The following is a 25,133-nucleotide window of genomic DNA, read 5'->3' on the forward strand; positions in this document are numbered from 1 at the left end:
CTTTTTTTTTTTGGCTCATTGAACTCAACATCTTTTCTATTTATGTATTCTTTTTACTTGGGGCACATTTCCAAAAGAGTAATTTAGATGACTACAGTTTGGACCAAGAAGCTCCTCTTTAATTGGAAACTCGTAGAATGATACAGAATGAATGACATCCAAGCAAAAGTTCTGGCATCTACTATTCTTTTGTATTTGGTGGTTCTTTTGGTTACCATTAACATTCTTTCTTTGAGGATTGCAAGTTAACTGTTTTTAATGTGCTTACGTGGAAGTATTATGAAGTTAATTATTTAAGGAACTATAATGTTTAATTTTATTTTTAACGTTTCCATAATTCTTTTTCTTTCCTTGATATGATTTTACATAATACGGTATAGAGCTTGTTCCCCTCGGTTTAATTCTTTTTTGGAAACAGCCCCATATATACAGAACAGAATCTAGAAGCAGAAGTTAACTGGTATATGGTTTTAACTGTAAGAAGGTAGATGTCTTCTCAAAGTATCTGAGCCATACCATTTATAATTCTTTTAGTAGCTATCTGGCTTTGTTAAGCAAGAAATAAAATCAACTTTCATTTTTGGAAAATATTTTGATTTCTGCATTGGGTTGGGATCTTTAATTTATTATAATACTTCTGTGTTTTCCTGTCTGTAGAAACTTTGGTCATTTTAAATACTTGAGGTATCCTCTGTTTTCTATAATCAGTTCTGACACACCAAGAGAGTAGTTAGGCTAGTTTGTTCGTTTGTTTCTTTCTTTTTAAGATTTTATTTATTTATTTGACAGAGAGAGCATGCCAGCAGGCAGAGCAGCAGGCAGAGGGAGAGGAAGAAGCATGCTCCCCGCTGAGCAGAGAGCCTGATGCGAGGCCTGATCCCAGGACTCTGGGATCATGACCTGAGCCGAAGGCAGACGCTTAACTGACTGAGCCACCAGGCGCCCTGTTAGGCTAGTTTCTACAACATTATATTATTTAAAATTATTTCAAAACTGTATATTCTTGGGGTGCCTGCTTCTCCCTCTCCCTCTGTCCCTCTCCCCTGCTCGTGCTCTCTCTCTCTCTTGCTCCCTCAAATAAATAAATAAAATATTTTTTTTAAATGTGTATTTTTATAAAACTATTTTATCTTTTTGTTTTGCATTTCTGTTTTTTGGGGGGGTTGGTTTTTTTTATTTTGCTTTCTTTTAGTCTGTGAGAACTTTTAATTGCAGATGAGGAATAAATATGAGAACTTTATTCTAGGGGTGCCTGGGTGGCTCTGTCGTTAAGCATCTGCCTTCAGCCCAGGTCATGATCCCAGGGTCCTGGGATCGAGCCCTGCATCGGGCTCCCTGCCCGGCGGGGAGCCTGCTTCTCCCTCTCACACTCCCCCTGCTTCTGTTCCCTCTCTCGCTGTCTCTCTCTGTCAGATAAATAATAAAATCTTTTTAAAAAAAAAAAGAAAAAAAGAAAACTTTAGTATATTATAAAATGTACTTATAAATTCAGTAACATTTTAAAAGCCTGTCTAATTTCTTCTGGCAGTTTGGTCTATAGATGATAGAGCTAAAAAATAGTTTGAAGGATCATTGCAGTGAATTATACATTTTGTTGTTTAAAACAGATACAAGATTGCCTCAAAAATATTTGTTCTATACTGGGGTTTTTAATTTATATTTTAGAGAATGTTAATATAAACATGCAATTTAGGAAGTTGGATTTCTTATAGTGCTTGAAGCTTCTTGTTAAAACTTACTTTATATGTTTTTATAATCAATATAGATTTTTTTCTGTATTATTTCTTAAGTTTCCATGTAAGAGGACAAACATAATTTTAATCCATTTAAAATCTTTTTGCTTTTTTTAAGGGAATGGATCCAATTACACGTCAAGTAGGACAGCATATTGAAATGGAACCAGAGTGGGAGGCAGCCTTCACTCTACAAATGAAATTAACACACGTCATTTCAATGATGCAGGACTGGTGTGCTTTAGACGTGAGTTTCTTCAAGGGGTAGGGGGTAGGAGATAAATGGAAGAGGGGGAATAAACAGATTCCAAGAATTCTGAGGAGATTTGGAGAGGATAGTGGTGATACTTACCTCATGAAACAACATCTTTTCCTCTCTTACCTATAAATTCCATAAAAGTTAAAATTCTGAAGCCTCAGAAAAAACTTGGAAAATAGAGGAAGAAATGATCCACTCTCTCTTATGTTACTATCTACATTTTTTTTCTACAATCCCGTCTAGATTTTGAGTATATAAAAAGAAGAGTTTAGAAACTTATCCAAAAATAAAGCTTTACAACTGTTTCATTTGTTCTGTCTTAAAATTACTTTGCTTTCCTTTGGCTATAAAGTCTATATGAGAGTCTGTGTAAGTTAAGAGGTAAGAGAAGACGTCTATGAGATCTGAATTATGTGTCAGAGTTAACTGGTCAAAGAGTAAAGAATATTCCTGACTGAGAGACAGCTTCATCGTGCTCTGTGATCAGAAAGAGTATGGTTGGTCCAGGAGCTGTGAGAAGGCCCAGGTTGGAGCACAGAGGTTGGAGGTAGAGAACTGGAAAGGGGCCTGACTTGCAGGGCCTTGGAGGCCATGGAAAAGAAGTTTAGGTTTTATTCTAATGGAGTTGGGACGCCACTAATGGCTACCAAGCAGAAAAGGTGACATGATCCAGTTTACGTGTTTTTTTTTTTTAAATTACTCTGTGTGAGAACAGATGGAGGGGGGCAAAAGTAGAAGCAGGGGATTTAATAGATGGTTGGCTTTCCTTTGAGTTACTGGAGATGATCAGTGGCGAGGTTTGAGAGAAATTTAGAATATGAAATTGCCAGTTTAGTAATAGATCGGACAGTGGGAAATGAGGGAAAGGAGGGTATTGAAATAACTTCTAGATTTCCACAGCTGTATGGTGGTGTCGTTCCCTGAGACAGGGCCCTGGAAGAGGGACCAAGTTGGGGGAGGGAAGATTGAGTTTGGTGTTGCCTATATTGATATCTGAGGTACTTACTCATCGTTAAATTTGAGGTGCTTATTCAATGTTGTTAGAAACCCAACCTTTTGAGTAACTTACAGAAAACCCTCTTTTTTAGGAAAAAGTGTTAATTGAAGCTTACAAGAAATGCCTTGCTGTATTGATGCAGTGTCATGGTGGTTTCACTGATGGTGAACAACCAATCACGTTAAGCATTTGTGGACATTCAGTGGAAACTATCAGATACTGTGTTTCCCAAGAAAAAGTTAGCATTCACCTCCCAGTTTCTCGCTTACTTGCAGGTAAAGCATTTCTCCCCAAAAAAGAACCCTGAAATTATCTTTTAAATTGTTGTTTGTGGTTAATATTTATTGAATACTTACTATACATTATACTGAGCGTTCTATAAGCATTGACTTATTTAATCACCATATCAGCCTATGAGGTAGGTATTATTATTACATTTGCTTCCCAGAGGGAATGACTGAGACACAGAGGTGACTTCCTTAGTGTCATGCGGCAAGAAAGAGGCAGAGTAGGAATTGTGAGGTACTTTGGCCCCAGAAGCCATGTTTATAACGTCTGTACCATAGTGCTGCTTCAGACTTCTAAACTGCACATACCACATGTTGTTATTGCTTAACTCAACCCACATTCAGAGTCTGTGTTGTTACCATTCAGATCACCCTACTGCTTAAGTGATTGCTGATAAATTGAAATCACCCTAAATTTTTTTTTCTTTTCCTCTAAGCTGTTTTTTACTCATTTATTGATAACCTTTTTAAGCAGTGGGGCAAGAGTGAGTCCCACATTGGAATGATAGTTTTTTAACCATAAGTAGTTGATTTACAAACCCTTTATACTTGGTAGAGTATTTGAAACCGCTACCTTGCAGCGGCCAAAAACTTTGAATATGCACTTGTCCGTCTCTGTCTACAGACTCACTCCCGTGTAGCTTCCTTCCATATTTCTTGATTGCAGGAATTCTTATCCTGCTCACATACTGTGCTGTTCCCCTTTAGTTCCATTTTTAACTTTTAAGGTAGAAAGACGTTCTAAAGGGTAGCTATTTTTACTCATTGAAGAATTTGTAATTTATCTTAAGTGTGTGGCTGAATAATTTAATATGATGTGAAAGTGGTGTGTGTAAGAGATTGTGGAGAATTTATATCATTTCTTCCTTAAATGTTTGGTAGAATTCCTCAGTGAAACCACATGGACTTGATAATTTTCTTTTTTGGAAGGTCATTAATTACTGATTCAATTTCTTTAATGGATTTAGGTTAGTTCTAGTTATCTGTTTCTTCTTCTAGGAGTTGTGGTAGTTCATGTTTTTCAAAAAATTGTTACATTTCATCGAAGTTATCAAATTTGTGGGCATAGAGCTGTTCCTACTATTAAGGGATAATGGTCAGGAGATCAGGAGTAATAATCCCTCTTTCTTTTTTGAATGCATTTTTTTTTCATTGTTCTGAGCATTGTCACATTTTCTTGCTGCTGGAACCTAGCATTCCAACAGTTGTGGAGATTTAAGATAACTTAGACATCTAAATATCAGTAATGCAACAAATAGAACAACAAAGAAGTACTTAGTATGAAACTTGTTCAGGCCCCGTTTTGTTTCCGTCAGTGCTTTGAGCATACTGATCCTGTGGATACTTGATGCGAGCAGGTAACAGCATGGTGTTGTGGGAAGGTATTCAGCTGGGATGCCAGAATGTTGGTCCTGTTTACAACTCAGCTGCTGATCTTTGCTACCTTTAAAAATCTGGTTGTATTTTGGAAGCCAGTGCTGATAGTTATCCACAGGAAAATGGTCAGTACTCTGAGAGTGTACTTATTTCTGCCTAGGTCTTTACCGCTCTCAGACCTCAGTGAACGTTTTTGAGCGTTCTGCTGACTGTATTTGACAAAACGTGGCCTAAATGCTTACAATCTAATTGAAGAGCTTACTTAGTAAACACACAAAAAACAGTTTAAGAACAACTTGGAGTATGTACTCTTCTTGGAGCTTGAGTGGCAGTTGTCGATTGCCGGTCGTTAGAATGAGACTGAGGACGCAGGTCTTCTTCTCGGGTACGAAAGCCTCAAGCCAGGCTCAACCAAGTGGCCACATCTATTGATAAGATTGTAAAAAACATCCCTGTGTAGACAACAACATCAACAGGACTACTAATTCTTAGTTAACAGAATTAAGCAAGGTTGAGCTATGCAAGAGCCCTTTGCAGTTAGGAACTAGAGAGGCTTTGATCTTACACCGGAAGTTCTGGGGAACTTAAATCTGAGGTCAGAATCAGCATGGACCACAAATCCCAGGACTAGTCTCTCTGTTCACTTGCCAGAAGGATCTCTCCTGCTCTACTTTAAATGGGAACAAACTCCACAGCCCAGTGAAATAGGACCCTTAAAATGGGCATAATATACATAAATTGTTTTGATAATTACAGAACTGCTTTTGCTGTGTTTGTATACCTAACATTTACTCCTATAAAATGTCATCAGTGTGTATTAGTAAAGGTAATTAGGACTCCAGCTCTAAGTGTACCTTTGATACAGAGGTTTATGAGAATATCAGTTCAAAAAGCTTCATTTATGGATGCAATTTTTTTTTATCTTAATTTGTAATGGCATAGGTTCCCACAGAGAAAGAGTAGTTAGATACGAAGTTGAATGAATATTTAGGACTTTTTTCTAAATGATTTGCAGTTGTAGAAATGCTTTTTCGTTTGTTCTCCTGTGCAGGTTTACATGTATTATTAAGCAAAAGTGAAGTGGCATATAAATTTCCAGAGCTCCTACCTCTAGTAAGTAATGTTAACATTTAAAAATAAATGCCTATTTATTATGTTCCATGTACTTAAAATCACTTTGAAAAAACTTTATTAATCAGGGTTCTGCAGAAAAACAGAACCAATAGAAGATTGGCCACATGGGTATGTAAGTATGGAGAGAGAAAAAGACAGAAAAAATAGATTTATTGTAAGGAATTGGCTTATGCAGTTATGGGGCCTGGCAAGTCTGAAATATGCCCGCATGGTAGTCTGAGAGGCTGAAGACCCAAAAAAGAGTTGATGTTGTAGTCGGAGGTCCAAAGGCATTCTGGAAACAGAATTTCTTCATCCCTGATCAGGGGGTCCTCACTGTTTCTCTTAAGGCCGTGAACTAATTGGATGAGGTCCACCTACATTACAGAGAGTGATCTGCTTAACTCAGAGTGTACTGATTTAAATGCTAATCACATCTGCAAAATACTTCTCAGAGCAACATCTGGACTGGCATTAACCAAAAACTGGGTACTGCGGCCTAGCCAAGTTGACACATAAAATTAACCATCGCGCAGACATACTTTAAGTAATTTTAACTACTGTTTTACATAAAGTTTCCATCCCTATCACCCTGTCTTCTTTATAGAGTTGGGATTTTTATGAATTTTTTTTCTTTTTAATAGAGTGAACTTAGCCCACCCATGTTGATAGAACACCCTCTTAGATGTCTTGTTTTATGTGCCCAAGTACATGCAGGCATGTGGAGAAGAAATGGGTTCTCTTTAGTAAACCAGGTAAGTGTTTTATAGTTTATGAAGAGTTTTTGATCCATCTGTTCCTTTGGCTTCTGTGAAGGTTGTAATTTTCAACGTACTTAAGTCATTGAAAGTTGAGTATCTATATTAAAATTGTTCAAGAAGATTAACGTTAAACCAAAAAGTTTCTTAGAACTTTTACTCGTACTTTGTCAAGAAGCAATATCAAAAGTAGAAATGAACTTAATTTTCTTGATTTTTAACTTGAGAGCATTTTTAGAACAGTTTTACAAAACATAATATAATAAAAATCCAGATTTCATCTGTTTAAATAAAATTGTGGTAAAAGTTGAAAGTTCTCTTAGAAACTGATGGTTGCCAGAGGGGAAGGGGTGGGGGATGTGTAAAATGGGTGAAGCAGAGTGGGAGGTATAAGTTTCCAATTATGGAACGAGTAAGTCATGAAGATGAAAGGCACAGCATAGGGAATAATATAGTCAATGGTATTGTGATAGTGTTAAATGGTGACGGATGGTAGCTACACATGTGGTGAGCATAGCATAACATATAGACTTGTCCAATCACTATGTTGTACACCTGTAACTACTGTAACATTGTGTGTCAACTATACTTCAATCAAAAAAAAGGTTCTATTACTATAGCTCTGAAATTGAGGTTTTATTTTTAGACCTTATCAAGGTTTGATATAGGTTTTCGGTTTTTTTATTTTTTTCATTTTTCGTAGCCATAAGCCTTACACAAAAGTAGCTTTGTTGGGGAAACCCAGAAATTTGGCTGCAAAATGTGAACTATAGAGTGAACACTGAAATCTGGAAATTTCTGATTAATTTCTGCTAAGGTAGTATTAACTGTTGAGAGAACCACATTGTGTGTGTCTGTATACACGCACGCGTGTGCACCCGTATTCACACTTGCATTAAACCCATGTGCTCTTGGGGATTGGGGAGAGGAGGGAGCTGCACAAGTAAAAACCTATTTACCCAATGTAATTAATTTTTTTTTAGATTTATTACTACCATAATGTGAAATGCAGACGTGAAATGTTTGACAAGGATATAGTAATGCTTCAGGTAATGAATTAAAGCATTAAACTTAAAGATTGTAGGGAATGTTTTTCTTCTTGTCATTTCCACAGAACCCAGTCACTTACAATTACTCCCAAATCTATAACTCTAGCCCTGTCTGCTAAGCTCCAAACTCATATGGCTAACAGCCTATAGAACATTTCCATCTAGATTTCCTGAACACATCTCAGATTTACCATATTCAAACTAACTCCTCTTATTTCCTCCATTCCTTCCTCCTATCTTGGGTTTCCTACCTTGGCGTATTATTTAACAATTTATATAGTTGTTAGAGTCAGAAACCTGAAAGCCATCCTTTTTTCATTGTCCTCTGGTTAAAGACCCAAATCCCTTAAACTGATTTCCAAGGCTTATGAAACTTAACTATGTTAAAATGCCCTGAAATTGCCAGGCTCTCTCTTAAGTCTTAAATTCTGCATACTTAATTCTTTTGCTCCCTAGTTTGCCTATCCCACCCTCTTCCTTTTCTGTTCACCTTATAACTTGTTTTCCTGCACGTCTTAGTGTTTAGTGTCACTTTCTCCAGAAAGCCTTCCCCAACACACAAAAATGGAGCTAAGTATCCCATTTGGGAAGGCCGATAGTGTGGTGGTCATCCCCACCATAGCATTCATAGCTCGATTTACTTTTGTCCCCTCCACTAAACCACGGCAACTATATCTTAGTCCCTTTTTGTTCATTGTGTGTAGCACAATGCTTATCACATAGTAGTTTTTCCATATTATTGCTAAATGGATTTAAATATTATAGAAAAGGTTATGAAATGTAAATTTCAAAAATGTCTCAAAATGAAATCCAAGTTGATTTAGAATGTATACAAATGGAATTAAAGGAGAATTAAAACTAATATTTAAAAGCTGTTTCAGTTAGTATATTTTTTTTTTTTTTTTAAGATTTTATTTATTTATTTGACAGAGATAGAGACAGCCAGCGAGAGAGGGAACACAAGCAGGGGGAGTGGGAGAGGAAGAAGCAGGCTCACAGCGGAGGAGCCTGATGTGGGGCTCGATCCCATAACACCGGGATCACGCCCTGAGCCAAAGGCAGACGCTTAACCGCTGTGCCACCCAGGCACCCCTCAGTTAGTATAGTTTTTATCACCAAAAATTAGTTTGAGAGTTCTTGATAAGAGTTTAATGTTAGGTAAATAAAAAGTACTAGAAGCTTAATTGCCATAGCACGTTTCTCTCGGAGTCCATACACTGCTAGATAGTGATAAGAGAGCCCTGAGATAAAATTTCAGAGCTGAATTCATAGGACTGCAGTTAATTTAGAGCATTAAAAGGCAAGAGAATATATAGTCCATGTTATTCTGATGCGTAGGGTTAGGATGTTTTTGTTTTGTCTATACTTTATTTTGTTTTACCAGCTTAGATTCTTGTCCACACTTATAGATTCCACAGGTAGGGAATTGACTAAGTGGGTTTTCATCTTTTATAGGGATTGGTATTTTCACTTATTCGACCCAAAATATCTTTCACTAATTGTTTAGTAGCCCTTTTGACCTCCCTCTTTTCCTTTATCTCAAACATTAAAAAAAAAAAAAAAAAAGACAGGTGTCTCCATGATGGACCCAAATCATTTCCTGATGATAATGCTCAGCCGCTTCGAACTTTATCAGATTTTCAGTACTCCGGACTATGGAAAAAGATTTAGCTCTGAGATTACCCATAAGGTAAGAACATGGTTTATAAGACCACAATACAACATTAAAGAAGTATCTTTCATTCTTTTTGGATATGCTAATCGTCTGACATAATATAGCGTTTGTATTTGTATCTCTGAACTTTCTCTCCCCTCCACTTGTTACAGGATGTAGTTCAGCAAAACAACACTCTGATAGAAGAAATGCTATACCTCATTATAATGCTTGTTGGTAAGTTTGGATTGTTTGCAATATTTATCAAATACATTGGCTTTTGTGATAACAAATAGTTCTGAATTTCTAAGCTATGTTTCTTTTGTTTGAGCAGTTCTTCAGTTTCGGGGAAGATTAGAGCATCCGTTTCTTTCTCTCTTCTGGTTACTGTAGCACTGAGAGTGATAGCGCCCTGGTGCTCTGGAACGAGAGAGTACAAGTGCTGAAGCAGAATAATCTGAAAGGCTCTTTGTTTGGGGAGAAAAAAGTAGGACAGAAGAGTTTAGCAAGTAAGAATAGGATATTTGGGAGCTATTTACTGTTACTTTATATCTTAGGATTGTTTCTTTCCATGGTTTTGTGTTGCCGAAGTGCCATCTTGGCTTTAGATATGATAAAAATGAGTTAATAGAGACCTGTGGCTAATAGATGCAGATTTCTTTTCTTACTGCCTATATTTTCAGTCCTGTCTCCTCCATCTTTCCTGTTCTTTTACTCTTTACCTTCTCTGCTATTTTAGACTTTGTAGTCCATAGAGCAGAGAATCTTGGCTACTTACTGTCAGGTGGTGATACTAACAAAGGTCTCAGAAGGTGAGATCTTACTCGCCACTAGATAAAAAGAGAAAGGAAGGCTCTCCCGCCCTGTTACCATGTGGCAGATGGCGTGAAAGCAGTTTCCTAGTGCTCTGGTTACAGTTAACTGCTCTCCCAGTTTTTGACTACATCCAGTCCCTTCCTGCCTTCTGATCCCATTCTTTCAAAATGGCGTCCAGAGTTCTCTCTCCTGCCCAAACCCTGCACTCAACGTGCTTTGTCTGAGCCTCAGAAGTATGGTTAGGAGCTGCTCTCACCCTAGCTTGTTGCCAAACCAATTACTACTTTCCCACTGCACAGAAAGAATATATTGTGTTGCATGAATTAAAAGTATGCTGCTTAAGTATTGTGATTATGTTAAATGTGTGTATATATATTTTTGCATTGACAGGAGAGAGATTTAGTCCTGGAGTTGGACAGGTAAATGCTACAGATGAAATTAAGCGAGAGATTATCCATCAATTGAGCATCAAACCTATGGCTCATAGTGAATTGGTGAAGTCTTTACCTGAAGATGTAAGTACCTACATCTTACAAAAGAAATTACAGAAATTCTTCCCTTCCTGTCAGGCTAGTATGTTTACTTCTGTATACCTTTTCCACAGTGGTAAAGACTGCAGTTCTAGGACACCTGTAACTCCTAGTCACTCTTATTAGAAGTAATTAGGGCGGCACCTGGCTGGCTCAGTCAGTAGAGCATGAGATTCTTTGATATTAGAGTCGTGTGTTCGACCCCCACACTGGGTGTAGAAGTTAATTTTTTTTTTTTTAATGTTGGGAGTTGTGGGAAGAAAAGAATACTAGTGATTGGGAATAGAAAGCAGCATAGAAGTAGAATCTTTTATGGTGAATTCTTAGAAGAGATAAGGATGCTGAATAAGAGTACACCTGATCTTGAAAACTGAATTTCTGTATCCAGTAGACAGGACTTATTATTGAGTCCTTACGACAAAGTTGCCATGGGTGGAGATAATGCTTCAACTTAATAAATAGGAGAAGGAAGTGAGAAATATCTGCTCATCTCTGTTGAGGATACTAAAGTTTTTCAGAGCTTTTTCCTTCTGAAGCATCCAAAAACTCTCCTTAGGGAGCCATCTCTTTCATTTTAGTGAATGTAAAGTAATGTTCGCATAGGCATTCATAGGCTAATCCTGTTTCTCATCCCAGGATCTCAAGTTCCCTGGCCACCAATTTTTCAGCCACAGGGCTTTTCAGATAGATACCCAATACCTGTAGTTAGGAGAGATCCTTATTTCCTTGAGGCTTTTCAAAATGTTTCCTCAAATTTGAAACATAGATCAAAACTTTCAACCTTAATGTTCATTCTTCTGGGATTTAAACCTGTATTTGTTGTATAGTAATACTTCCTTTAAACTTTATATTATGAAAAGTTTCAAATATCTGTAGAAATAGAAAACATAGTGTAACAGAACCCATCACCAGTTTCAACCAGCCTTGTTTTATCTATACCCTGACCACGAATCCCTGCACCCTGACTGGATTATTTTGTTAAGAATACCAGGTTTACCCGCAGATGACACATGGTCTCCACCACCCAACCAAAACCACAAAATGAGTTTGCCACGGGGGAGGAAAAAAGAACAAAACTTCCGAGGCCCTGCTTTTTTTCTTAAAAGTACCTTAAAAAGGAAAATTTGTCTATATTTTTTATTTACATTTTCTATTTTTCGTACATATTGCTAGTGCTCAGCCGTTTTTAATGATCTTGGTTGACCAAACCAGCCTTCAGAACATTCTCTCTCCTACTTCTGACTTTATCTGTGGTGTGACCATGTTCATTATCATTTCAAAGGAGAAAAAAAAATCTTGTAAAAAAAAAAAACAACAAACCAAAACCCAGCAACAAAAAAAACCAGTCTTATTCCAAGCATTCCAGTAACTTTTTTTGTGTATGTACTCAGCTATTATATAAGTAGTTGGTTTATATGAAATGGATAAAAAGGCCAAAGATGAAAGATTTCTTTTTTTCCTTTTTTGTGTATGAAGTTCCCAGGGGTTTTCTTGGCCTGTTTGGTGTATGTGTGAAACAATGTTGTGCAACAACAAGTGGGAATTTTATTTTGCTGAGTTGTTCTAACAAAACAAACAAACAAAACAGAAAACCAGAATATGAGGCTTACCATTTTATCTATAAACAGAACTGTATATATGTTAAAACAGTGCTTTTCAAACAGGGACAATTTTTCCATCCAGGAGACATTTGGCAGTGTCACTACTCGGGGCAGGGTTGTGTGGTGCTCCTGGCATCCAGTGAGCAGAGGCCAGAGATCGAGCTAAACATCCCGCAATGCGTAGGACTAACCCCCACAACAAAGAATTATCTGATCCAGATATCAGCAGTGCCAAGGTTGAGAAACTAGTCTGAAAGGCCTTTCCATATGCCAATGATAAAAGAACAATAATTAGTAATTTCTTAATATCACTATCTAGTCAGGATAAAAATTGTACTTTTTAATATAGGAAATGAATCTTGAGTTGTTAGATGAGGAAGCAATTTCAGTTTCACTTAGACTTTAGAATAAAGAAGAATATAATTTGGGGGTGGGAGGAGAGGCAGAGGGAGAGAGAATCTCAAGCAGGCTCCGTGTCCCTCACAGAGCCCAGCTCCGGGCTCGATCGCAGGACCCTGAGATCATGACCTTAGCCGAAATCAAGAGTTGGACATTTAACCAAGCCACCCAGGCGCCCCAAGAAGAATATAACCTAAAACAGCATTTTAAAGTGTACCTTGTACAAAGTGATGGCAATTATATTTACCAAACATCTTTGACCAGAGAATTCCTTAATCAGAATTCCTATTAACATCTTTTTATGAATGATATGATTTAGGAAATGTTGTTTTACTAAAAATAAATAAGGAATCAGTGTAACTTTGATGAAATAGTATAAATGTCTTACATAAATTTTGTTTAAATGTTATATGTACTTTGTGTTTTTCACTTAATTCCTTTTGAAAACTGTCGTCACCTTGAATCCATATGGTAGTGACTTGTTTTTAATTATATGAGTCTGAATGAATGTTAGCTTACAGAATAAGTTTCCCTGGTTATATATTAATAATTATGTTTACTGTGGAATCCTCATCTGTAGAAATTGGGATAATAGTATATCTGCTTCATAGGGTTGCTGTGTAAGGCCTAAGGAGAGAAAAGCACAATGTTCAAAGCGCAAGCAGATACTGTTAACATGAAACGCACTTACTTGTTTCTCGTACTGTTAGGAGAACAAGGAGACTGGCATGGAGAGCGTAATTGAAGCAGTTGCTCATTTCAGGTGAGTTTACTTCCTATTTTTTCCTGTTTAATTTTTTTATATATATTTTTCTTAGTGTTTCCTTTGATGGAACTGAGAATGAAATTGTTGCTTTCAGAGAGTGACAGACATTTTCAGATACATAATTCTGAACTAGATTTTTGTCATTTCACTCTTCTGATCTAGCTCTGCACAGACCAACCCTAAATTGGTTTATAAGAATTTTCATTGTGCTCAGAACCGGTGTTCTTGATAGTTTCAGATAATTGACATTAAACTGAGCAGGTGATGTAAGTCAGTGCATTGAATTTTCTTAAAACTGCTCTTCGTTTCTATCTGAATGTGCCTCCTAAGCTGTGAGATGGCCTCTCAATACTATCTTCACTCTCTAGTGGCCAGTGTGTTACCCACTAGACATTGAACCCCTGGGGTTGTTGAGGCACTTCCTCAATCCTGCTTTTTCCTTTCTCCCACCTCAACAGTAATGTCTTTGTTTTTGTTGATTATAAAGATACAGTACATGCTTTTAGAGAAAATACAGAAAAAAAATATATATGTATATAAAATTCCCTAAACCTTAAAATTGTACCTCCTTTTTCCGCTTGATAGAACTTATCAGAGACATCTTTATATGTCAAAATTTAGAAGTTACCACTTTAAGTGATGTTCAACTGTGTGGAGGTGTCATAATGTATGTACTCTATTCCCTGTTGTTAGACTTTGAATTGTCACTATAATGACCATCACATTCACCTGTCCAGTTAGGATAAATTCAAAGTGGATGTGTCAGATAAGATGATGCATGTAGAGCATTGGATGTGGATTACCAAATTAACCCACAGAAAATAGTACCAGTATACGTTTATCAGCAGTAAATGAGAGCTCTGCTTTTTTATTCTGTTATTTAAGACTGTCTCATAAATTAGGGTATGATTTTAGTAATAATATTTTAAGGACTTTTTTTTCCATAGAAAACCTGGATTAACAGGACGAGGCATGTACGAACTGAAGCCAGAGTGTGCCAGAGAGTTCAATTTGTATTTCTATCACTTTTCAAGGGCAGAGCAGTCCAAGGTAAAAGTGTACTGGGGAAGGAGCTGTGTTTGTTGATTTGGTTTGTTTGTTTTTCCTAAACAACTTCTACTGCTTTTCAGAGATTGAAAAAGGATACATTTTTATTGTAGGAAATTTGAAAAATATAAAAAGATATAATGAAGAAAGTATAGATTACCTAAAATATCACCACCTAACATTTTGGGTCGTCCCCCTTCCCTGCCATGTGTGCTACATACATATATAAGATTTATATAATTATATACATAAACTATACATATATAATTGTATTTTATTGGCTTTCGAAGACTAATTGTCAACCTGTATAATAAAGTTAAGCTATTTTATGCTCATTTAAGAATTGCTACTACTTAACATTATGCTTTTCCGTACTTGGCTAAATTTTGTCTTTTTAGCAGTCTCTTTTTTTTTTTTTTTTTTTTTTTTAAGATTTACTTATTTATTATTTGAGAGAGAGGTAGACTGCATACACTCATGGGAGGGAGGGGGAAAGGGAGAGGAAGAGAATCTCAAACAGACTCCCCACTGAGCACAGAGCCTCACATGGGGCTCAGTCTCACAATCCTGAGATCATGATCTGAGCCAAAATCAAAAGTTTAACACTTAACCGACTGAGCCACCCAGGCGCTCCAGTAGTCTACTCTTAAAATACTTTTTCGTAAATGTCATTAATTAAACTTAAACATGAAGCATTGTTTAGTTTTAGATGCATGTCATAGAGCTTAAGCCTGAGTAACATTTTGGTTTGGTTTTGTGCATGTTTCCGCTGCATTTTAAAATAAGAAGGAACTCCTTGGAGCTTGGTGGGGTTGAGTGGGGGGGGAATAACCTTGATGTGTCATTTGGTATCTGGGGGAGGCACTATAAAACTAAGGGTAAATATCTTCTAAAATCAGAAGATAATATGACCGAGATTAACTTAGTGTTTTGGATATTAGGTTGTTGTGTATTACTAATTCCCTATCCAGATTTCTTTTTTATTAGGCAGAGGAAGCTCAGCGGAAATTGAAAAGACAAAACAGGGAAGATACAGGTATTTTAATCTTTCTAAAAAATCTCTTGTCTCTTGTACTTGTTAAATGCTGTTTTCTGTTGACTATGATAATTATCCTTGGTGAAGTGGAAGATAAATGTATGCTTTCCGAGTGAACATTCAAAAGACTAATAAATGTGCAAATATAGAAATAGGCTGTACTGAGTCACCTCTGGGTTAATGGTTTTATCTCTGATCCTAGGACATTTCTAGGGAAAAGAAAGACTTTCTTTGTACTGCTACAGTTAATGTAGCTGTTTTTACGCATTTGACTTTGAGAAGGTAAAATACAGCTTTAAGATACGTGTTAATGAATATTCTTTGAGTGAAGACTATCAAAAGATAGGGTTGGTTTTTTTTTTTTAAGCATGTTCTACAAAAGAAGCCAATAATAACCTTATTTTCAGCACTTCCACCTCCAGTTTTGCCTCCATTCTGCCCTCTGTTTGCAAGTCTGGTAAACATTTTACAGTCCGATGTAATGTTGTGCATCATGAGGACAGTCCTGCAGTGGGCTGTAGAACATAATGGATATGCCTGGTCTGAGTCTATGCTGCAAAGGGTAGGTTTGAAACATTTATTATTTAAATTTTAGTGCTTTTTTCGTAAAAGCCAAAATACTGTTGTCAATATCTATACACAGACAACCTAGCACAAAATGTAGTGTTACCTTAATTTGAAATACACTAATATTGTTACGGCTTTTGTGTCTGACAATGAAAATGATAGCCGGACAGATCATTTTTTTTATACCACTTGGTTGTGATTACCTTGGTCTTGTTGGCCGGTCTTCGTCTCATTGATTGCTCATGATATGTCTCTGTTTATGCAGTACTCTGATATTTGTATAATGTGTTATCCTTAACATGTTTTTTTTAAATTTAATCCCCTCAAAAAACCTGGGGGGTTCATCAGTATCTATATTTTACAGTTGAAGAAATTGAAACACAGAGACTTACAGTCCTGTAGCTAATAAGTGGCATGTCTAGAATCTTGTTTATACTTTATAGCTTTGATGTGTCATTCTTGAACTGTTTATTTCATTGAATTCATACAACACCCGTTTGGGTAGATACAACTTCTTCCATTATATAGAGGAGGAAGTCAAGTTTCAGTGAGATTCAATTAACGTGTCCATGTTACTCAACTGGGAAGTAACGTAATAATAATTATCCAGTTAATAGAGTTAACCTGTTCTGTGCCTTAGTCTGTGGTAGGTACTTTTACATACATACAATATTTGCAATTCTCAAAACTCTAAAGGGAAGCTGTTTTTTTTCCATTTTGAAGATGATGAAATTAGGCTCAGACAGATTCCCTGAAGGCAGGTTAGCTTGAAAGCTGTGAAGCCAGGATGCAAATGAAAGCAAGCGTTCTTCCAGAGCCTTCCTCCAAAGCTATTTTTCTTTCCATTGTCTCAGCAGGCTCAAGTGTCTCATTGGCTAAGATATGTATATACTTACACCCCCTCTCATTAATAAACAGACACTTAAAATATACAAGCATGGAGCTGTGGTCTACTAGAGACCATCAATATTATGTGAGCAAAGCATTTGTGGGAAATGATGGAGAAAAGAGGAGTGAACAGCATTTACCTTTTGTGTACATTTGTTTCATGTCCTTCAAGCTAACCTAGTTCATCCAAGTCTCCGACGGCCACGGTAGATCTTTGTGTGGGGAAACATACAGACACCACACAGATACCTCCTTCCAAAACTGGGGAGCAGGATAAGAGCAATAAAAATGCAAATAAAATCAGTGTAATTCTATATTTTCTTAGAAGTCTGGTAAGGAATTTTTTGTGAGATACAAGGAATAACTGTAAGCATCTTCATAAATTATGTGGCATTAGAAATGAAGGTGCGTATCTTTCTCAAATGATTAAGATTTTTAGTCCTTAGAGAAATTTAACTAGAGAGTATTATAGACTAGATCATTACATGATAGATGCTTTCAGCTCTAATTATTCGGCTGCCAATTCTTAGGAGATTTTTTTTAAAGACTGTAGTGTAGGGATGTCATAAAACTGAAAAGGACATATTGTATGAATTTACCCTAAGAATATGCAGTTGAATTTTCTTCCTGGCTGACATGGAAATTTTTGTTTCCTTACTGAGAATTTTTTATTAGGAGATGAAATTTAGAGTTAGAATTTAATAAAAATTAGTACTTTAAATTGTTTTTCATTGCACTTAGTCTTTAGTAGTTTGCTTTATCTTTTTTCAATGGTGAATTCTTTTTTGTTACTGCTTATAAAAATATGTACCTTGATTTTTGATTTACTAAAAGTTACAAAACATTGTATTCGAGGTGTTACATTTAATTGGAATGGCACTACAAGAAGAAAAACAGCATTTAGACAATGTCACGGAAGAGCATGTAGTAACATTTTCCTTCACTCAGAAGATATCAAGTATGTATACACTTTTTACTAAACTAATCCAAGATACTAGTGATTTTAAATATGTAATATAACTTCTTATTTGCTCATACAGATTCTAAATAAATTTTAATAAATCCAAATTTCTGAGGTTACATGTCTTTATCTGTGTTAAAGGTACTATATGAGATCCTGATGTATTTTCATAAAAATACTTAGGGACCACACATACTTTTAAGTCATAAAGTGAAAACATTATTGAGGTGTCCTTAGCTTGAAATCAGTATAGCACATACATTTGAATTCTCCGATATGCTTTAAAAACACAAAGTATGCTATGAGGATTTCAGTTTTAAATTGTTGCTGTTATCTTATAAAGACATAATGAAAACAAGAGAATTAGTTATAGGGGTGCCTGGGTGGCTCAGTTGGTTAAGAAAATTAGCTATAGAGGATTAGATTATCATTTTTTTATATAAAGTAATGTGACTTTTTTTAGAAGGCCAGGAGACTTTTCTAGCTTTTTATTATTAAAAATTTTAAACATACGGGCAAAAGTTGGTACGGTAAACATCCATACACCTAGATTCAATAGTTAGTATTTTGCTGTATTTGCTTTAATATTTGCACACTTTTTTAAACCATTTGTTTTAGCCATCATGTTTCACCTCTAAAGAAAAGCTTTTCCTCTACTGACTTTCAGAATGAGCAGTTGGTCTAATAGTTGCCTTCAGTGGTGACAACTGTGAATCTTTTTTATTTGCTTAGGATTGTTGTGCTTTGTTTTTTAATATTTGATATTCTTGGGTTTTTTATTCTGTGTTTTATAGTCATGTATGATCAAGGTTCCTTAAAAAAAAAAAAAAGGTTTTTATGATGCTCAAACCATCAGTTTTGGTCAGTGGGAATTTGTTCAATTGGCTTCACTGCCCTTTTGACCCAAACCCATTAGTATTTGAGCACCACCTTGCTTTCTGGCACAAAAGATACCCCAGGCTCATCTTATACTTTCCCTGTCCCAGACCTGCAATCAACCATTTGCTGAGATATTTAAATGAATTTATGGTGGTATGCTAGGAGTTACAGCAGTCGGTATAATGGGTAGTGTGACCCATTATAGGTAGTATAATGGATAATACGGTCTTGTTTGCTGCTAGATCTCTATTTGTCCCCTTTTTGCCCTCACCCAGGAAAGTGGGAGGAGGAGGGGAAACTGCCTTTCCCCACTGAAGACTACGTTCTTAGGTGCCAGCCTTTCCCTCTTCTTTTCTCTGTCAGTATTTCTTTCTATGGATTAACATTGTGTCTTTTGCCGCCTTCATCTCTGTGCTTTTACTTGAGGATAACCACACAGAAAATTCCCTAATTTCATCCATTCATCACTATACAATCCCAGATTCTCTTTCTTTCTTTCTTTCTTTCTTTCTTTCTTTCTTTCTTTCTTTCTTTCTTTCTTTCTTTCTTTCTACAATCATCATTTTCTCTAGACATTCCTCATATTTCTCTTTAAACATTTTATATAATTAAAACACACTGTTGAGAGTCAAATCCCTAAACTATAGCCACAGAACTTTAGATCTGAAAGAATATTAAAGATCACATAGTTAGTCTCTTCCCCTCGTCGGAATATTTTGCCCAAATGACAGCACTTAAACCAAGAAAATCAATAACTGGACATTTCTGACTATAAAACTAAATTAGCAAACATTAGATTAAGTGTACTTTCGAGGCTCTGGACTTGACTTGTATGTCTTTTCCTCAAATAAAGAAATAACTTACAGAGAAAGAAATGCATTTTTTTAAAAATTTTTTATAAAGGTTTTATTTTTTTTAAGAGAGTGAGAGACAGAGATAGTGACGGAGAGCAAGAGAGAGCACAAGTGGGGAGGAGAGTGAGAAGCAGGCTCCTTGCCAAGCAGGGAGCCCAATGTGGGGCTCGATCCCAGGACCCCGGGATCATGACCTGAGCCGAAGGCAGACTCTCAACCGATTGAGCCACCCAGGCACCCCCCAATATGCATTTTATTTTAAATATAGGTTTTATTAAAAGGAAAACAAGTTGATGTATTTTTACACACACACCCCTGTAAATCCAGTTCATTTCTTAGACTTTGTAAAATCTCAGGTAGAGCTTTTAGCTGGGTTTTTATTGAATAGCTAAAGGCTATGTTAAAATAATCATTTGGTGTAAGATGTCCATTTTGAATGATTAAAGCATTCTACTTGTTAACAACTTGTTTGTAAAGTACAGATACATCACATTCTCAAGAAGTATTGAAAATCTCTAATAAGTAGAGCTATTATTAAATGATGGGCAGATGATGTTATAAGCAACCTTACCCTCTTGTGTATAGTAATAAGCACTGTGAAGTGTCAGTTGTTACTGTGCCTTTTATTTTTTTCTGCCTTAGAACCTGGTGAAGCACCGAACAATTCCCCTAGCATACTAGCTATGCTGGAAACACTACAGAATGCTCCCTACCTAGATGTCCACAAAGATATGATTAGATGGATATTAAAGGTACGATTTCCGGCATCAGTCTGCTTTTTGTGAGAAACGTTCTATGTTTGTTATCTTTAAATTTTGATAATATTTCATGGCTTGCAAATAACTGACACTTTTTGTCATAGACTTTTAACGCTATTAAGAAGATAAGAGAGAGTTCATCCGCCAGTCCTGTGGCAGAGACTGAAGGAACCATAATGGAAGAGGTATAAGAAGCAAAGTGTGGTCCTACTGAAGGATTGTAGCAAGTTCACTATGAACAATTGAATTTATCTGTAATAAGTTGGTAGTCGATATTATTCACAAAAAATGTGAATTCCAAAAAATGTGCCACTATTTATTTGTTGTAGCAATTTTTTTTTGCTCTACCTGTTCTTTTTTTTAAAAACAGGTTAAAAAAATCTTTTATTTAGTTAGCTAAGTTAGATTATAAAATAGTTTTTAATTAGTATTTACAATCAAGGTAGTTCTGCTTTGGGGGAAAAATGTGCATTTGACATCTAATGGTCTAATTAAATGAAGCATACTTTTAGAGTTCAAGAGACAAAGACAAAGCTGAGAGGAAGAGAAAAGCTGAGATTGCCAGGCTGCGCAGAGAAAAGATCATGGCCCAGATGTCTGAGATGCAGCGGCACTTTATTGACGAGAACAAAGAACTCTTTCAGCAGACATTAGAACTGGATGCCTCTACCTCTGCTGTTCTTGATAATAGGTAAAAAAATTAATAAACATTTTTTAATCTCTGGCCATTGGTTCTCAACTGGGAAAGATGTTGCTTTTTTCCTTATAAGTACACGTTTAGTCTTAGAGTAATTTAGAAGGGTTGATAGGTAAATTTTACAACCTCCAATTAGAGGAATTACTCTTAGAATTTGAGTTTATTAATATATGTTTATGAGTATATCTCCAACCATACATGAGATACCATGTGTATGCCCAAGATGATGTGTCAGAATACCCTCGACGTTCATAAAAGAATGAGTGCACAGGGGCGCCTGGGTGGCTCAGTTCGTTGAGCATCCAACTCTTGATTTTGGCTCAGGTCATGATCTCAGGGTCGTGAGATCGAGCCCTGCGTTGGGCTCCGTGATCAGCAGGGAGTCTGCTTGAGATTCTCTCCCTCTCACTTCTCACTCGCCGCCCCCCGCTCACTCGCTTGTTTGCTCTTAAATAAATAAATCTTAAGGGGAAAAAAATGAGTGCATTAGGCTCAGTTAACTGAGCGTCTGGCTTCTGTGTTACCTTATTGGATGCTGTGAGAATGACAGGAGATAGTTTGATATATATGAATAACTTCTGCCAGTTCATGTCATCAAAATCACATGTGTTGAATATGTACATACCTAAAGTCTACTATTTTATGATTAAATGGAAACTTCTTAGGCTCATTAATGAAACTTGTACCCTTTTTTTGCAGCCCTATGGTTTCAGATACGACACTTACAGCGTTGGGCCCAGCACAAACTCAGGTCCCTGAACAGAGACAGTTTGTTACCTGTATATTGTGTCAAGAGGAGCAAGAGGTGAAGGTGGAGAGCAAGGCAATGGTCCTGGCAGCATTTGTTCAGAGATCAACTGTATTATCAAAAAACAGGAGTAAATTCATTCAGGATCCAGGTAAGTCATAGTTAGAGCCCCTCCTCCCTCTTAATGACTGCCACTCAGTGTGGCACAGGAATTTTATTAAGCTAGTAATAACTCCATATGGTTGGTGGTATCTTAGGCAGCTATCTTAGAAATTTTCCAGTTGACAGATGTGGAAACACTCCAGAAAGTTAAGTGACCATCATGAATTAGATAGCTGGTAAATAACAGGAATTCAAAAGAAAGCTTTTCTTTGTGATAATAACATTAACATACATGGTACTTAAGAGTCTTTCCCATTCTTCAATACACTTGTAAAGTCCTAATAATTAGTTGACGCACTGAAATAATAATTTTGTCTCCTGGGTAGATGCAAAGTGGGATCTCTTGGGAACAGTTGCGTGAGTTACCTATGTGAGAAGTGGTCCTTGAGCCAGATTCTGATGCAAAGTAGGGCACTGATAGGGCTCCCCAGAAAGCAGACTCTTGAAATAGAGATTACCATGCAGGGCATTTATTTGGGAGAGCCTTGGAATTAACATCTGTGGAATGGAGAGGAAGGGAGCAAGTTTGGGCAAAGGGAGAAGTTGAACTATAATGCAGTCCCCCAAAGGCTTCATCCCACCCCATTGGAACTCTGGAGCTGGATGGCCCTTCCGGAGATGTCCTGAGTTAGAGCAAGGGGTATTGGGTCTTTAAACCCCAGCACTCATCAGTGACTGGTCGTGGTCCACCTCCGGAAAGAGGTGAGATTTTGAGTGAAGCAGTTGGAAGAGTAACAGTGAAGTGCCCTCTTCTAACTGCTAAGGTGGGGGAGTAAGTCATTCATTCCTCCAGGGTCATCTAAGCTGCACATTATTGTTTCCACCACAGACACTTTTATATCTCTACTCTTAGACTTGATGATATGTGCATATGCCTCAACAATTCCAGTAAACCTCTTGAGAGTGGGAACTGTGTCTTAGAATTTCCAAAGCACTTATTTAGCAAGTGCCTTTTACATCGTAGTATTGAAAACCCACTGGTAGGATAGCCTTTTCTCCATAAGGAAAGTCTTCGCAGTGTGGCATTCAAGCACCTAGTTGAGTAAGATTGGTCTGCTTCATCTTAAAAAATTATCATTTGAACTCAGTGATTTATTAATTTCATTTCAGGCCAAAGATTAAAGTTACCAATTTTATTTAATTAGTTATTTTGCATAGAAAAAACTTTGGCTATAGGAAGGTTTTCCAAATGCTTTCACAACTTATATCTGGAAAGATTTTCTTTACGCTGTGACATTTGCACAGTTCTAGGATATAAAGCAAATTGAAACTTGAGTAATTCTTTATAGAATGTTATGGAATTTCTAAGATCATACTAATTTATATAGAGAATTCGAAAAATTCTAAAAAGCCAGGCACCCATTTTAAGTTTGTCTTCATGTTTTCATCTCCTTTGGATACAAAAAATTAGTACCAGGACGGAAGACTGTCTAAATTAGTCTTTTCCCCATCTGGGCTGCTGTGCTGGACATTTTGCTCCTGCTTTGGCTTTGGTACAGTGATTATGACTGTCCTTGCATGAGTGTCTTTAGGCAGAATCTCCTCTAGGGGGCGCCCCATTACTGCCAAAACACCTTTTTTGTTGCAGATACTGTGACCCAGCTGCCCTGAAGTATTCAAGGGTAGTAAGGAGGGCACGTATTGCATGGTGCACTGGGTGTTACACACAACTAATGAATCATCGAACTTTACATCAACCAGGGATGTACTGTACGGTGACTAACAATATAATAAAAAAATATTATTAAAAAAAAAAGGAAATAAAAAAAGGCAGCCCCGTGAAGAATATCCCTCTTAACAAGCTTGGGGCTTTTGGAGGGGATGGGAGTCTCTTAGTCCCCTGAAAGCGTGGAATGTTCAAAAGAGTAGATATATATAATACAGAATTCCAGTTTCAATTAACAGTTCAGGGATGTTTCATTTGCTCGGGGTGATAAAAATTAGAGTCCTGCTTTCTAAATAATCCAGGGTCTTGCAATAAATTACTGGTATCTTGAAGGAATAAACTAGCATTTCATTTCAAGTTTACAAGCCCTTATCAAGGATTTCACAATTTAAAGTTGTACATTTATTATAGGAAGATTAAATGCTTGGTTTTTTGTTTTTTGTTTATTTGTTTGTAATGCAGAAAAATATGATCCATTGTTCATGCACCCTGATCTGTCTTGCGGAACACACACTGGTAGCTGTGGGCACATTATGCATGCCCATTGTTGGCAAAGGTAATTTATATTCTTAATATTAGTCAAGAGAAGCTTATCTGAAGGCTCAAAATTAACTTTTTAAATAAAGGACATTTCATTCTAGAAAAAGGGAGAAAGAACTAGAGATGCTGAAGAAAAACCTGCATATCACTATCTAATAATTAAAATTGAGCTGCTTTGTCATACAATGTTGAAGGAGTAACTTAGAAATTTCATAGTATATCAGATATATCTTTTAATGTGGGGATCCGTATTAGCCAACAAACTGGAGGAAGAAAAAGATTTTTATGGTGGCATAAACCCTAGATGAGTAATGTCTTTCCAGGGTGTTCACTCTTGACTCTAAAGGTATTAATACTTGCCTTATTACTTCCTGAGATTGTCCTGCCTCCCTGACCTAAGATGGGATAACCTCACATTTGTTCTACTTTGGTGCTTTCTATTCTCCTGCAAAACCAGTAAATCAATGCTATTATCTTAGCACTGTGCCCATTCAGTGGTCATGCACTTCTAGCATGTAGCCACCAGCCCTGGGAAAGTGACAAGACAGCACTGGGACCAAGAAATGTGAAGATTTTAATTCTTATATTGTGGAAGCAAATTAGTTAAATGTTGAAGCTTGTGGCTCTCATTGAGAAAAATTACCGTTGTTTTTGATACCTCATGTTCTCTAATTGTAAAGGTATTTTGATTCCGTTCAAGCTAAAGAACAGCGAAGGCAACAGAGATTGCGCTTACATACCAGCTATGATGTGGAAAACGGAGAATTCCTTTGTCCTCTCTGTGAGTGCTTGAGTAATACTGTAATTCCTCTGCTGCTCCCTCCACGAAATATTTTTAACAGGTAAGTTTAGGCCAGTAAAACCTTTGTATTTAAGCAGTAGTTTTCCTTTGAAGATAATGAGATGATAAACCAGAGAGGGGGGAATCACTCTAGGTAATCACAGTATGTTTTCCAGATATTTTTTTTTTACGTAGTCATTTCTTGTAGAC

The 25,133-nt window shown here is 36.7% G+C and overlaps 1 protein-coding gene across 7 annotated transcripts in view; it reads left to right on the top strand.

Annotated features, from left to right (window-relative positions):
* Window positions 1-25,133, top strand: part of UBR2 (ubiquitin protein ligase E3 component n-recognin 2) — a 115,494-nt gene that overhangs the window by 66,744 nt on the left and 23,617 nt on the right. For 6 of the 7 annotated variants that reach the window (XM_040643488.1, XM_008691904.2, XM_008691905.2 and 3 more), the window contains 19 exons: window positions 1,852-1,980; window positions 3,081-3,264; window positions 5,705-5,766; window positions 6,411-6,521; window positions 7,508-7,573; window positions 9,141-9,263; window positions 9,401-9,464; window positions 10,434-10,558; window positions 13,284-13,336; window positions 14,287-14,389; window positions 15,374-15,422; window positions 15,830-15,984; window positions 17,733-17,835; window positions 20,214-20,323; window positions 20,434-20,514; window positions 20,842-21,020; window positions 21,726-21,925; window positions 24,065-24,158; window positions 24,823-24,984. In XM_040643488.1, coding sequence (XP_040499422.1) covers window positions 1,852-1,980; window positions 3,081-3,264; window positions 5,705-5,766; window positions 6,411-6,521; window positions 7,508-7,573; window positions 9,141-9,263; window positions 9,401-9,464; window positions 10,434-10,558; window positions 13,284-13,336; window positions 14,287-14,389; window positions 15,374-15,422; window positions 15,830-15,984; window positions 17,733-17,835; window positions 20,214-20,323; window positions 20,434-20,514; window positions 20,842-21,020; window positions 21,726-21,925; window positions 24,065-24,158; window positions 24,823-24,984 — 2,153 coding nt within the window. Of the gene's footprint in view, window positions 1-1,851; window positions 1,981-3,080; window positions 3,265-5,704; window positions 5,767-6,410; window positions 6,522-7,507; window positions 7,574-9,140; window positions 9,264-9,400; window positions 9,465-10,433; window positions 10,559-13,283; window positions 13,337-14,286; window positions 14,390-15,373; window positions 15,423-15,829; window positions 15,985-17,732; window positions 17,836-20,213; window positions 20,324-20,433; window positions 20,515-20,841; window positions 21,021-21,725; window positions 21,926-24,064; window positions 24,159-24,822; window positions 24,985-25,133 lie in introns of those variants that run through there. The other variant, XM_008691907.2, reaches the window with a different exon arrangement.

The sequence above is a fragment of the Ursus maritimus genome, unplaced genomic scaffold (genome assembly GCF_017311325.1).
Source record: "Ursus maritimus isolate PB19 unplaced genomic scaffold, ASM1731132v1 scaffold_29, whole genome shotgun sequence".
Classification (NCBI taxonomy): Eukaryota; Metazoa; Chordata; class Mammalia; order Carnivora; family Ursidae; genus Ursus; species Ursus maritimus.